This window comes from Mustelus asterias, chromosome 19 (genome assembly GCF_964213995.1).
Source record: "Mustelus asterias chromosome 19, sMusAst1.hap1.1, whole genome shotgun sequence".
In the NCBI taxonomy this organism is placed as follows: domain Eukaryota; kingdom Metazoa; phylum Chordata; class Chondrichthyes; order Carcharhiniformes; family Triakidae; genus Mustelus; species Mustelus asterias.
Window position 1 is genome coordinate 14362598 of NC_135819.1, and position 14769 is coordinate 14377366.

General features: G+C 45.5%; 1 protein-coding gene and 1 long non-coding RNA gene across 2 annotated transcripts in view; both read left to right on the plus strand.

Annotated features, from left to right (window-relative positions):
• The window catches only part of LOC144507797 (uncharacterized), a 266778-nt gene that overhangs the window by 17374 nt on the left and 234635 nt on the right, over window positions 1–14769 (plus strand). The window lies entirely within an intron of this gene.
• The window catches only part of trir (telomerase RNA component interacting RNase), a 76716-nt gene that overhangs the window by 11433 nt on the left and 50514 nt on the right, over window positions 1–14769 (plus strand). The window contains exons 2-3 of the mRNA XM_078235094.1: window positions 682–759; window positions 3143–14546. Coding sequence (XP_078091220.1) covers window positions 682–759; window positions 3143–3250 — 186 coding nt within the window. The 3' untranslated portion in view covers window positions 3251–14546. The remainder of the gene's footprint in view (window positions 1–681; window positions 760–3142; window positions 14547–14769) is intronic.

The following is a 14769-nucleotide window of genomic DNA, read 5'->3' on the forward strand; positions in this document are numbered from 1 at the left end:
ACTGAGTGTCAGCAAAGGTGTGAAAAGTAATTGTATGTATTTGAACTGAAGGAAACTTTAGTTTTTCTTTCTGAAGTTGAAATAACTTATTCAATAGAAAAGCCTTCTGGGTTTTCACTACTGCACTGAAGCAGTTAAACTATTTTTCTGCTTAATTCTATGTTTCCAAGTTAAGATTCTTGTTTAAAAAAGAGACGGTTTAAAAATCAGATTTACAGCATAAATTTATTCATAATGTGCATGTAGGTAATGCCACTTGATCTGTTTTAATTCTTATCACTGGGAACTATTGAAAATTCAACAAGAAATTCAATTTGTCGCCGAGCTTTTGTTACAAGAAAGTTGTTATGTATCTATTGACGGGCTTGCAAATGTTCGCGTTAAATGTCTGGCTAATTCAGTGCTGAAAAGGTCCAAAGAGCTATTTATTGGTGGTTCATTAAAAACCCCCACACGGTCGTTCCTGCCTTATAGGAGAGGGTAAAGAATGGCCAGCCTCCGCTCGCAGTAGCTTGTGTACTGAATGTTAGAAATGCATTGAGACATTGACGGGGGAAGATGCATTCTGTTGTGGAATGAGGTCTAATTTCAGGATCCCTGTTTTATTACATAGTGGGCAGCATTGACATTGCAGCTCCAAGCGCTCGTGTAATGGTTGCAGTCTTCTGTCCCTTACCCCAGGTGGGAAAGCGGCGAGGTGGGGCAAAGCTAGCCCTCAAGACAGGAATGGTAGCCAAGAAACACAAGGCTGAAGAAGAGGTAAGATTCAGTAGCCCTTTGACTGTGATACGATCTTTGTGCAATCTACCCTGAAACCTGTGTGCACGTGTGCTACTTTTGTTGATGAAGCATTTGACTGTATTTACGTTGATGGGGGGCAGCTAGTCTCTTCCCGTGTATATTATTGAAAGGAGACATCATCTCTGCAGCCTCTGAAGCTGCCCTTTTGTTAAATTTTATTGTCAGTAAGCTGTCCTTGTGTTGACTTAACTTTTCACTTTATAGAATGATGCAGACCTTTGTGCATGTGCTGGTTATGTGGTTAGAGTGATAGTCATAACGCAATACAGCAAGGAAACAGGCCTTTCGGCCCAACTGGTCCATGCTGACCATGGTGCCCTCCCAGCTAGTCCCAGTTCCCCAATATGTTTGGCCCATATTCCCATCCATGTACTTATCCCAATGCTGTTTCGATGTTGCTATCGAAACTGCCTCAACCACTTTCTCTGGCAGCTCATTCCATAGACGCATCACCCTCAGATCCCTTTTAAATCTTTCCCCTCTCGCCTTAAAACCTATGCCCTCTAGTTTTAAATTCCCCTTCCCTGGGGGAGAAAAACTACGTGTGTTCATCCTATCTATGGCCCCTCATGATTTTATACACGAGGTAGTGATCATTTTTCCCCGTGAACCAAAAGCAGGTGGCTACTCGGTGAAAAGTTGTCAATGGGTTTGAACGTGCTCGGCAAGTAGTTACTGTTCCACCGGGATCAATGTTATCGGGGCAAGGGAATCGAAGGCTATCGGAAGTAGATGGGAATGTGGAATCAGGAGATTCCATCAGATTGGCCATGATCTTACTGACTGGCTAAGAGGGCTCGAGGGGTCGAATGGCCACCTTCTGCTCCTATTTTGTATGTTCAAATGTATTTTCATATCCAGCTAGTCCCGCTATTCTGCTTTCTCCCTTATAGCCCTTCAAGTAGGTACCCAATTCCCATCTAATAATGTATTGCATCTGCTTCCACCAGTCCTTTTTAAGTAGTGCATTCCAAATCGTAGCCAAAGTTTTTCCATGTCACCCCTTTGCTGATTCATCTCTTAAATATTTTTCCTCTGGTTACTGACACTTCCAGTGGAAACAGTTTCTCCTTATTGACTCTTATCAAAACCATTCCTGATTTTGTTTATTTATTAGTGTCACAAGTAGGCTTACATTAACACTAAAGTTACTGTGAAAATCCCCTAGTCGCCACACTCAGGCGCCTGTTCGGGTACACTGAGGGAGAATTTAGCACGGCCAATGCACCCTAACCAGCATGTCTTTCAGACTGCGGAAGGAAACCGGAGCACCCGGAGGAAACCCACGGGGAGAACGTGCAGACTCCGCACAGACAGTGACCCAAGGCCGGAATAGAACCCGGGTCCCTGGCGCTGTGAGGCATCAGTGCTAACCACTGTGCCACCGTGCTTTAAACACCTCCATCCAATGTTTTCTTAACCTTGTCCATTCTAAGAACAATCCAACTTCTGCACTTTATGCAGGTAACTGAGTGTCTCTAAGTGTCATTTTAGTGAGTATCTTCTGCAGTCTGTCACAGGCTTTGACACCCTTCCTAAAGTCCAGTGCTCAGAATTAAACAAAATCTTGTTTGTCTGTTCATCAGTGTACCATTTAAGCCTTAAGTTGAACTGTTTAAGGCATTTTTACATTTTTAAACCGGTGCTTTCTGTCTATTTCCTGCTGTGTTTCCTAATCTCAGCCAAATATTATTGACAATCTAGGCACCCGTGGGTGACAACAGGTTAGCTCATATTGCTCCACTATTAATTAAATACTTTTCGATCTTCCCAGGGTAGGCTCAAGAATGCCTCCTTGGGTGAGGTGTGGAATGTAAAAAGTCAGTGCCTTCAGGAAAGACAAAATCAGAACAGTGGTTTATTATTGGCATGGTGGCACAGTGGTTAGCACTGCTGCCTCACAGCGCCAGGGACCCGGGTTCGATTCCTGGCTCGGGTGACTGTCTGTGTGGAGTCTGCACATTCTCCCCCGTGTCTGTTTGGGTTTCCTCCGGGTGCTCCGGTTTCCTCCCACAGTCTGAAAGATGTGCGGGCTGGGTAGATTGGCCGTGCTAAATTGCCCCTTATTGTCCTGGGATGCGTAGGTTAGAGGAATTAATGGGGTAAATGTGTGGGGTGGGGTTGTGGTCGGTGCAGACTCGATGGGCCAAATGGCGGCCTCCTGCACTATAAGATTCTATGGTTTCTGAAACATCCAACGAATCTCTTCTGGCATTGTAGCCGGTTTAGAATCCAGAGCCCTTGGCTGTGGTACTGAAGTACAGCCCCGCCTTTGCCCCAGTGCAGCTTCTGTCAAATGCACAGTTTAACCTATCTGCTTTTATTTCCACTCTCTCTCCAGGCTGAGGCGCGTGGAGGAGACGCGTGGGCCAAATACATGGCAGAGGTGAAGAAATACAAAGCACATCAGTGCAGCGACGATGACAAAACCCGGCCTCTTGTTAAATAGCCACATCCGAGTGCTCATGCAGCCAAGAACTGTATTATATTTTACAATCGTCACGATCCAAGTCCTCCACTCGTTGCCCTCACTGTACAGCCAGTATGAGATTTTTTTTTTGACCGCCTGAAATATATATTTATTTGGATTTGTGGTTTGAAAACAACGCTTGCAAACAAAAAAAATCCAATGCATTGTTTAATTTTCAACATCCTGCCCACTTTCAAAGTGTGATTTTTTTTTTGTGTACAGTTTCCCTCTGTCCCAGGTCCTGTTCTGAACATGATTTCCAGACACTTTTAACCTTTATTTTTTATAACATGCACGATATAGCTCCAGTTGTCAGTAAACAAAAACCAAAAAACTCCATGCATATTTGTTCTTTTGTGCCTCCGGTTATTAGCTACGGAACCGTAGCCAATTTTTGAAGCTTGTATACAATATTGTATATTCCGCTGGCCCTTTGGCAAGTGTGCGCGCCAAGCCGGCTAAAACGTGGGGAGAAGCTGGTTTGATCTCTGGCTGGTCAGGCACCTCCCTGCATTAGGAGGAGCCCAGTGCTTGACTGGTGCTGGTGAGGCACTTGTGTTTTTTTGATCAGAAGTATTATATTATTAACATCAAGAGCTGAACTGTAAAGAGGCAGTAGTAGGACTTGTTTCTGGAGGTCTGTTGGCTACAGCTCTAACGTTTGGGGATCAGTGATTTGATTCCGAGTCCTGACTGGCCTTCGCTGTGAGGTCCTTCCTGGGGACGGACCTATCCAGAGGGACAAAGCTGCGAATGTGACCACTTAAGTGTGTCCCCTGATGGGACGGGCAGTGAGTGGCTCGATGTGTGGGACTGCCCTGGCAGAATTAAAGCAGGCTGGGCAGTGTGGAGGCAGGTGGCTAAAGTGGGCGCAGAATACGGGGCGGGACTAGGAAATGTTTCTCTCGAGTTCGCAAAAACTACCTCAAATGTATTCAGTTGAACATTATTACAAAGCTCTCGTTATAATCGACGCAGCTGGTTTTTAACTGCTTCATCTTCCAGCAGTGCTAGTGAGACGTCGCTTCTTGTCTAATGCTTGAATCTCCCCCCACCCCCCCCCCCCCCCCCAACCCCCAAACCAACTAAGCCTGCGCGTCTGGCAGCGCCCAAAGCAGACTGATGTCAAAATGGTCCACGTATCTGCTCAAATCCCGGCAGAATGAGTTGGTGTTGAACTGCTAACGATCTACCAGAGCGGCGAAAAAGAGCACCTCTTCCTCAGTTAACGGGTTGCAGGGAGGTGGGATGAGGAGAGCGGAAGAGTTGATTTGGTGGAACTCCCGGGGCCACGGTAGTGGCTGGCTGGCCAGCAATAGCCGGAGAGGGAGGAACGAGAAGTCAGGACGCTGGCCGTATCTTACACGTTGCAAAGCGGCCTGCCCCCATGGTTGCTGTCTTTTCAGTCAGGAGGAACTGTCACTGTAACCTGAAACTGCAGCTTCACGCTGGATCTCCATAGGACCCTCACTGCAAACTCCTGATTTTGTACAGGATTTATCCGTAATATCACTTAGACCTGTAGATATTTGGATGTGAAGTTAAATGGGGTGGGGAGGGATAGACACGATAGACTAGGCTTAGATTGTAGACTGTTAGAAGATGTTTCCTTGAATATAACAAATTAGTAATTTTGACTGCTCTTTAAATTATTCCCCTCTCTCTGTCCAAGTCTTCCTGGCTGTGCCTTTGTTAATTCCATATTTTCAGTGGCACCCTTTCTGGCCAATTGATTGAGGGTGTGAGATATTCCCAGGCACTGTGTAACCCACCTTATATTTTCCTACTCATCATCTTGGTCTCATCAGCATCGTTCATATTTGTCTGTGTGTGTGGGCGGGGGGGGCATTGGTGACGGTGGCTGATTTGAGGATTGAGTTGTCATTCCTCTTTTCTCTCCAATGTGCTGCTGTTTAAGGTATCTGCCGTCAGAGGCAGAAACTCCGCGTATAACTCGCCCAGGACTGAGCCATGCAAGCCAGAGAGTAACGTTTGGCCTGTGCGTTTGGTTAGCTGATTTCAGATGTACAGTATTAGTTGGGGCTGGGAAGCTAAAACAATCATCCACAGTCTTAACTGCCTCGACTGAAAGATGCATTTGGGTGTTACTGAGAACATTAGCGACACCGTCACATGGGTCAGGTGTCCAGGGCTTGCTGTACGCTCTCGCATGAAGAATGGTCACTTGGACAATATGTTGGGAGTCTTGTTAGTGTTTCGAGGAACCTGCCACTATAGGAGTTCTCACTCTCTGGAGGGAGGGCAGAAGCACTAACAGTTTTGTTCTATAAGATTCTTTTTTTTCTCTCGCTTTTCAAACTTAACTTGAAGTAAAGGGACCAAAAAAAACCACCCATTATCAAATGAAACTGCGTTATTCACTCCGTAAATAGTTCAGCGATGAATGGCTCGGTCATCAATCCTGTGGCTTTGCTGAGTTAGTTCATCCTGGCCAGGTTAGGAAGTTGCCTTCAGTTCTTCCTGAGTTAGGGAGGGGGAAATCCGGCATGGTTCCCATTCCTGTTTGGTGTGTGTGCGTGTGTGTCAGATTGAATGTGATGCTTTGGCGGCTGAATAGCCTGCTATCTGGGCTGGTTTGCAAATAGCAGTTTGGGAGAGTCACTGGAGGGTATCAAAATCCAATGGAATTATAACCAAGTTGTCAACGTCTTTTGAAGTGTCAGCCTTAAAACGAAGGGTGGCACTTTCATCACTGGGTCAAGCTGTAGCTTGTAGCCTCTCTCAATAGTACATAGAACTGCACAGTTATCGGACTGAGGGACTGCTGCACTGTCCGAGGTCTTTGGAATGCAATGTTAAGCCAAAGCCCTGTCTCTCCTCGGATGGGTGTGCAGGATCCCATAATGTTTTTAAAAGAGCAAGGGAGCTGTGATATTCTGTCCCAACAATCTGTCTCCGGTGTTGCTGTGGGATATTTGATCAATTGTCGCTTGCTAAGAGAGGGCTTTGCAGTTTGCAAATTGGCTGTGAATCGACTTGTAAATTCACGTGGGAGATGAGAAATAGCCTTTTTTTAAAAAATAAATTGTGGGGTGTGGGAACTGAATCTGAACCTCCTAATTATGTGCAACTAGCTGTGGTGTATTGAATTGATGAGGGGGTTCTGGAAGTTTGTTTGTAATAAATGGACAGATTGGAGATTATTTTGACCACGCTGGACCATCTCGAGAATGCCTGGCCCCCTTGCCCGCGCGGACATTTAGGTCGGCCAAAACCTGGATGAATTGACACTCAATCTCGTCACAGCTTGGACCTTTCCGCTCTGGCGGGTAAGATGGTGAACCCGGTGTGAAATGTATCATGGAAAATACCAGCCATGGAATCGATTCCAACCTTCCTTTATCCAGAATCAATGCCGTTTTACCCAAGCAAAGATGGTGGTGAAGAATTTAAACTCTTATCATTCACAATCTCTGACTAATCTGGATTTTGGTATCAAGGATTTCATTTGGTGCTGGTGTTCCAATCTGTCGGTGGATAATTAAAGATTAGTTTTCCCTTTCTTGGTGATCCACAGATGCTAAATGTGGCCTTCTCATTCAAATATTTGACCTTTCCTGAACATTTGCCCCCAGAACGTAACACTCACTGTTTAATTTAACTTCACATTACTGCCAACCCTTCAAAATATGGCCACAAAAGATCTTCAATCAAGTTTTGAGGGTGTCAGTGTGGGGCAAAGGAATGTTCTGGAATGCTCACTTGGTTTTGTCTAAAAAGTGAAATGCCAGTACCCTGGCTCATTTGTTTGGCTACTGAGTTTTTACTGATATTTAGAGTTTGCCTTCTAAAATCCAATACTTGCCTACAATATACAAAGCAGCTAACAGTAGTCACATAACCATTGGTGTACATGTCTAGTATCTGATGTATCAGTGACACTTTGCAGTGCCATGCTATATGTTTTGCATGCAAAGCAGTCTTAAAAGATGATAAAAATAAAAAAAGCCAGTCACAATGCTGGATTCTTCTGCCTGGAAGTCTGAAATTCGCAAGCGTTTTCCAATCTGCAATGTCCCCTCACCACTGCACAAGCTTTCACTGACGTGTGGCTGTTTACTTCACAACTTAAGTGTGGCACTTCTTTTGATGTTTTTGCCTGCATCATTGGACCACCAGCGCACTCCTGCATTTTGAGAACTAAAAGAATACTTAATGCAAATCCATTTAGATTTGGGTAGCTAATTTGTGACCTCCTCCTGGTGTGACTGATGTGATTCGGGTAGCATGGTCGTTGCAGGCTTGGAGGGTCAAAGGGTCTATTCCTGTGTTGTAATTTTCTTTATTTGTTGGAATTCTCCACATTTTTGTTGTAGAAAGGCTTGTGGATGAACAAAGACTTGACGGAAGTTTAGTCTTTTCCCTTCCTCAGTGGAGGGCAACCTGTAAACCCCCTCCCCCCCCCCCCCCCCCTCCGAGCAGCCCATCTTGGTTCCCCTCAGTGGAGGGCAACCTGTAAACCCCCTCCCCCCTCCCCCTCCGAGCAGCCCATCTTGGTTCTGAGTGTGGCCCCCATGAGATATTGTGTTGACTGTTGCCCATGGGCAGAGTTGCCGCATTCCGCTGATTTCCATCCGTGTAGATTGTTTTTCCTACCGGTGTGACTGACGTGATTCGCACGTTGGGGCGGCACGGTGGTTAGCACTGCTGCCTCACAGCACCAGGGACCCAGGGTTCGATTCCCGGCTTGGGTCACTGTCCGTGTGGAGTTTGCACATTCTCCCCGTGTCTGCATGGGTTTCCTCCGGGTGCTCCGGTTTCCTCCCACAGTCTGGTAAGGTGGATTGGCTGTGCTAAATTCTCCCTCAGTGTTACCCGAACAGGCAACAGAGTGTGGCGACTAGGGGATTTTCACAGTAACTTCATTACAGTGTTAATGTAAGCCTACTTGTGACTAATAAATAAAACTTAAACTTTAAAGCAAGGTCGAGTGAAGCGAGGTGCGTGTTGATTGCTCACAACATTGACTGTGGGAGCCGTGTTGTGTCCAAAGTGTCAATATTTCTTTTGTTAACCATTTGAAGTCAACAGTTCTATTCATGTATAAATGATGAAGCATTTTCTATAACTTGTTATGAAATATTCGGCGTGTATTAAATGTATTTCATCTTGGTCACGGTTAGTGAACAAGCCCGATTTCAATCTTGTGGTCCACTGAGATGAAGGAAGGCCACTCATGCAGCCCACTCACTTGCCCATCACTGCGTACATGGTATACCGAGTGTTGTACAAAGCACTGCCTTGTGGCACAGATCATGTGAATATGCCACAGTGCTTTTAAGCTAAATAACAACACTGCATACTTTGTGTTATCTTTCCCTGACTTAACCACAAATAATTTTCAAAGGTATAGGGTCGCAGTTGGCACTGTTTCATGGATCCAATTTCATTTCTCTTGGAATGGTACACCCACTCCAAGTGCTGAAAAGTGTGCCAAACAGTTCTATGTTTCTGAGACAAATGAAAGTTGTTTGTTGAGAGCGGGGGCTGATATGGGAACTCAGCTTTATGCCTGGAAATTGATCTGTAGTTACGTGGGGTGAGGTGGTGTAGTAGTGTCAGAGAGCCAGGCTTGTGCTGTAGGGTGGTGTTTAAATCCAACCCTGGCAGCTGGTGCAACTTAAAAAATCAATTAATAAAATCTGAAATTGAAAGCTAGTCTCTAATGGTGATCATGAAACTATCATCCATTGTTTTAAAAACCCATCTGGTTCACTAATGTCCTTTTAGGGAAGGAAATCTGCCATCCTTATTTGGTCTGGCCTCTGAGCAATTAGGGGTGAACGACAAGTGTTGACGTGTCATTTCTGCCACCCCGTGTGCCCACGAAAGAGTAAATTTCTGAAAACCACATTTCATTCAGGGTTGCTTCGTGAGCCAGAATCTTTGGGGATTTTAACCTTTCGCCTGAGGATCTATGCTTTGGACTTTGGTTCCCCTGATGCCCCAGTGCGTAGAGAGGCACTGTGTGAACTTATATGGACCAGAAATAGCAGCAGATTTTTTTTTTAAATGGCACAGTGGTTAGCACTGCTGCCTCAGCGCCAGGAACCCGGGTTCGATTCCCTGCTCGGGTCACCGTCTGTGCGGAATCTGCACATTTTTCCTATGTCTGCGTGGGTTTCCTCCGGGTGCTCCAGTTTCCCCCCTCAGTCTATATTGGCTATGCTAAATTCTCCCTCGGTGTACCCGAACAGGCGCTGGAGTGTGGTGACTGGGGGATTTTCACAGTAACTTCATTGCAGTGTTAATGTAAGCCTACTTGTGATATAAATAACTTTTTCAAAAACTGAAATTTCGCTGTTATCAGCTGTCCACACCTCTGCATTTTGCAACAAGAGTTCATAAGAGCAATTTCTTGATAAGAAATCTGTGATTGAATGTAGAATAAACATGAGCAGTGAGTAACTCAGCACAGACTGGGAGAGCTATGTTAGCCCGAACTGTATGTGTGCTACATACTGTATTAAAAACCCAGAAGCCTGCACAGTTACATCAGCTCAAAGCACACCAGATAGATTCCCGGCTTGGGTCGCTGTCTGTGTGGAGTTTGCATGTTCTATGTGTGGGTTTCCTCCAGGTGCTCAGGTTTCCTCCCAAAGTCCAAAGATGTGCTGGTTAGGTGGATTGGCCTGGGATGCGTAGGTTAGAGGGATTAGCAGAGCAAATATGTGGGTTTACAGGGATAGGGCCTGGGTGGGATTGTTGTCGATGCAGACTCGATGGGCTGAATGGCCTCCTTCAGTACTGTAGGGATTCTATGATTTTATGTTGAATTTAGGTGGAACCTGCTCATTTCCACCTGCTACCGTTACATTGTACTGTCTACACTACCTAAAAAACAATTCTTCAGGGGCTGAACACAATCCGTTTTTGGTACTGAACAAAAATGTTGTAAATAGCTTTCGAGTGTTATTGTGTGCATGTACCACCCCACACCAGTATCCTGTTAGACTCCTAATACTACAACCAACTGACTTGACGTGTGGGATATCAAAATCACATTAGAATGATCTCTAGCTTGGTTGAGAGTAGCTGTAACATTATGTATCAGCTTTTTAGAGTTCCCGGTTAACCGTTGCATTCCTGACGATTGTAAGGGAGTTGTTACGGTCCCAAATAAAGTTGGCGAAGTAAGAGAGACATCTCATCTGCCAAACTGCTGCTTGTCACTCGTGTCCTTTTCTGTATCGATGTTTCAGAAGTTGTGATCTCTTCCCCTCGTGATGTGTTAACAATTACTTTCCACCTTACACGATCAGACCACTAGTCCAATTAATCTTTTTTTTTAAGTTAAAGTTTATTTATTAGTCACAAGTAAGGCTTACATTAACACTGCAATGAAGTTACTGTGAAATTCCTGAGTCGCCTGTTCGGGGTCAATGCACCTAACCAGCACGTCTTACAGACTGTGGGAGGAAACCGCAGCACCCGGAGGAAACCCACGCAGACACGGGGAGACTCCACACAGACAGTGACCCAAGCCAGGAATCGAACCCGGGTCCCTGGCGCTGTGAAGCACTGTGCTATCGTGCCACCCCTGTCCCCCTACACTATCAGACCACCAGTCCAATGAATCTCCCCCTGCACTATCAAACCACCAGTGCAGCTCCAAGCACTCAATCCAATTGTAACATCAACCCAGTGATGCGAGGGCACAGCTGCAGAATTACATATTGATATTACTTTGACCCTATTGGAACAACAGTTTCAGAATATACATGAAAAAAGACAAGGTGACTGCAGAAGCGATGCAAAGTGGAGGAGAAACAAATTGGTTTACAGCTGAGTTAAATGGAATTCTGCTGGCTTTGGTGTCAACTGATTAGCATGAGATACGGGCTCAGACTGCCATGGACTAAAGCTTCTATTCTGAATGATTAAAAACTGGTCCAAATCTCACTAGAATTATACTGTGTTTACAGCCAACTCTCTATAATTGTACATAGTGCCAGGTACAAGGAGGCAAAATGGAAACAACATACAGTGTTTAGCACTGCTGCCTCACAGCACTAAGGACCTGAGTTCAATTCCTGGCTTGGGGGCACTGTCTGTGCAGAGACTGCACGTTCTCCCCGTGTCTGCGTGGTTTCCTCCGGGTGCTCCGGTTTCTTCCCACAGTCTGAAAGATGTGCTGGTTAGGATGCATTGGCCATGCTAAATTCTCCCTCAGTGTACCCGAACAGGCACCAGAGTGTGGCGACGAGGGGATTTTCACAGTAACTTCATTGCAGTGTTAATGTAAGCCTACTTGTGGAACATAGAATCATAGAAACTCTACAGTGCAGAAGGAGGCCATTTGACCCATCAAGCCTGCACCGACAACAATCCCACATATATACCCTGCTAACATACACATCCCAGGACACTAAGGGGCAATTTAGCATGGCCAGCTGTGCTCAGTTCTGGTCGCCACATTACAGGAAGGATGTGGAAAAGATTGAAAGGGTGCAGAGGAGATTTACAAGGATGTTGTCTGGATTGAGTGGCATGCCTTATGAGGATAGGCTGAGGGAGCTCGGTCTTTTCTCCTTGGAGAGACGTAGGATGAGAGGAGACCTAATAGAGGTGTATAAGATGTTGAGAGGCATAGATCGAGTGAACTCTCAGAGGCTTTTTTCCAGGGTGGAAATGGCTGCTACGAGAGGACACAGGTTTAAGGTGCTGGGGGGTAGGTACAGGGGAAATGTTTGGGGGAAGTTTTTCACACAGGGTGGTGGGCGAGTGGAATCGGCTGCCGTCAGTGGTGGTGGTGGAGGCAAACTCAATAGGGTATTTTAAGAGACTCCTGGATGAGTACATGGGACTTAATAGGATGGAGGGTTATAGGTAGGCCTAAAAGATAGGGATATGTTCGGCACAACTTGTGGGGCCGAAGGGCCTGTTTTGTGCTGTAGTTTTCTATGTTTCTATGTAACGTGCATATCTTTGGACTGTGGGAGGAAACCGGAGCACCCGGAGGAAACCCACGCAGACATGGGGAGAATGTACAAACTCCACACAGACAGTGATCCAAATTGGGAATTGAACCCGGGTCCCTGGAGCTGTGAGGCAGCAGTGCTAACCCACTGTGCCACCATCACACAAATAAATATACAAAAGGCCTTAATTAGAGGGAAATAGAAGAGGGGGCAAAAATCCTTATGGTCTGTTTATAGTTTTTGAAGGGTATGTTATCATAGTTCTTACTAGACCAAGAATTCAGAGGTCTGGACATGTTCAAATCCCACCACAGCAACTAGGGAACTTGAATTCAATTAAATCTGGAATAAAAATTTAGTATCATAATTGTGACCATGCAATTACCAGGTTGTCATTAAAAACACATCTAGTTCACTAAGATTAGCACTGCCAGGAACCTGGGTTTGATTCCCAGCTTGGGTCACTGTCTGTGTGGAGTCTGCACGTTCTCCCCGTGTCTAGAAGGGTTTCCTCCCACCATCCGAAAGACATGCTGGTTCGGTGCATTGGCCATGATAAATTCTTCCTCAGTGTCCTCGAACAGGCGCCGGAGTGTGGCGACGAGGGGATTTTCACAGTAACTTCATTGCAGTGTGAATGTAGGCCTACTTGTGACTAATAAATAAACTTTAACTTTAACGTATTTTGTGAGAGGTAATTTTTGCCTGCAGATCATTGCTACACTAATTGCTAGACCAGTAACAACCATTCTGCTACCGTCATTAGTATAGGAGATTGGGAAAAGGAAATCTAGAGGCATTGGCTCCATCCTGTCCGTGACATTACGTTGTTTAGAGCTTTGCAACAAACACTTTCACTTTCTGCTATCTCCCCTGTATGTTACTGCAAAGAGGCAGCATGATTCACCTTTAACATGGCCTGGGAGTGCCTGACTCTTGACACTTGGTGCCTCAAATGAAGTGCAATCATTCCTTAAATGATAAACAGATAATAAAAATGAAAATTTCAAATCAAAAGTTCTGAGTGTTGTTTGAGATGCAGTGCTAGCTTATCTCAGTTATGGTTCTGGTGAGGTATCTGTAACTGGTCTCAGTGACCCGGAGTAGCGCTAGGGGAAAAACATCATATTGCGTTAATCGCAGTGCAGGAGGAGGCCATTTGGCCCATCGAGTCTGCACCGATAACAATCCCATCCAGGTCTCATCCCCGTAACCCCACATGTTTACCCTCCTAATCCTCCTGACACCGAGGGGAAATTTATCACGGCCAATCAACTTAACCTGCACATCTTTGGAGTGTGGGAGGAAACCGGAGCACACGGAGGAAACCCACAGAGACACCAGGAGAATGTGCAAACGCCACACAGGCATTGACCCAGACTGGGAATCGAACCCGGATCCGTGGTGCTGTGAGGCAGCAGCACTAACCACTGTGCCACCGTGCAAAGACAGGGATTAACAGGTAGAGATTTTAAAAAATCATTCATGGGATGCTGATGATGTTAGCATTTATTTCAGCTTCCTAATTTGAGAAGAAGGTGGTGAGCTTCCTACTTGAACCATTCAACAACGCTGTATGGGAACAAGTTCCCCTCCAAGTCTCACACAATCATGATTAGAAATATGTAAGATCCTTCAGCATTTAATCTCTACAGTGCAAAATAGGCCATTTGGCCCATCAAGTCTGCACCAAATCTCTGATAGAATATCTTACCCAGGCCCTCTTACCATGTTAATCCATCAAACCTACACATCTTGGGACACTAAGGGGGCAATTTAGCATGGTCAATCCACTTAACCTACACATCTTTTGGACTGTGGAAGAAACCAGAGCACCCGGAGGAAACCCACACAAACATGGGGAGAATGTGCAAACTCCACAGTCACCCAAGGCCGGAATCAAACCCGGGTCCCTGGCGCTGTGAGGCAGCAGTGCTAACCACTGTGCCAGCCATTGATATCAAAATCCAACCCCATAACAACAGTGGAGTCTTACACCACTTAGATTGCAGAGGTGCTGTGGAAAACCTATTTATTAGCGTCACAAGTAGGCTTACATTCACACTTGCTTGTCATATGAGGAACAGTTGAGGACTCTGGGTCTGTACTCGTTGTGGTTCAGAAGGATGAGGGGGATCTTATTGAAACTGACAGGCTACTGCGGCCTGGATAGAGTGGAAATGGGGAGGATGTTTCCACTAGTAGGAAAAACTAGAACCGGAGGGCACAACCTCAGGCTAAAGGGACGATCCTTTAAAACAGAGATGAGGAATTTCTTCAGCCAGAGTGGTGAATCTGTGGAACTCTTTGCTGCAAAAGGCTGTGGAGGGCAGGTTATTGAGTGTCTTTAAGACAGAGATAGATAGGTTCTTAATTAATAAGGGGTCAAGGATTATGGGGAAAAGGCAGGAGAATGGCGATGTGAAAAATATCAGCCATGATTGAATGAGGGAGCAGACTCGAAGGGCTGAATGGCCTAATTCTGCTTCTATGTCTTATGGTCTTAACACTGCAATGAAGTTACTGTGAAAATCCCCCAGTCATCACACTCTGGCA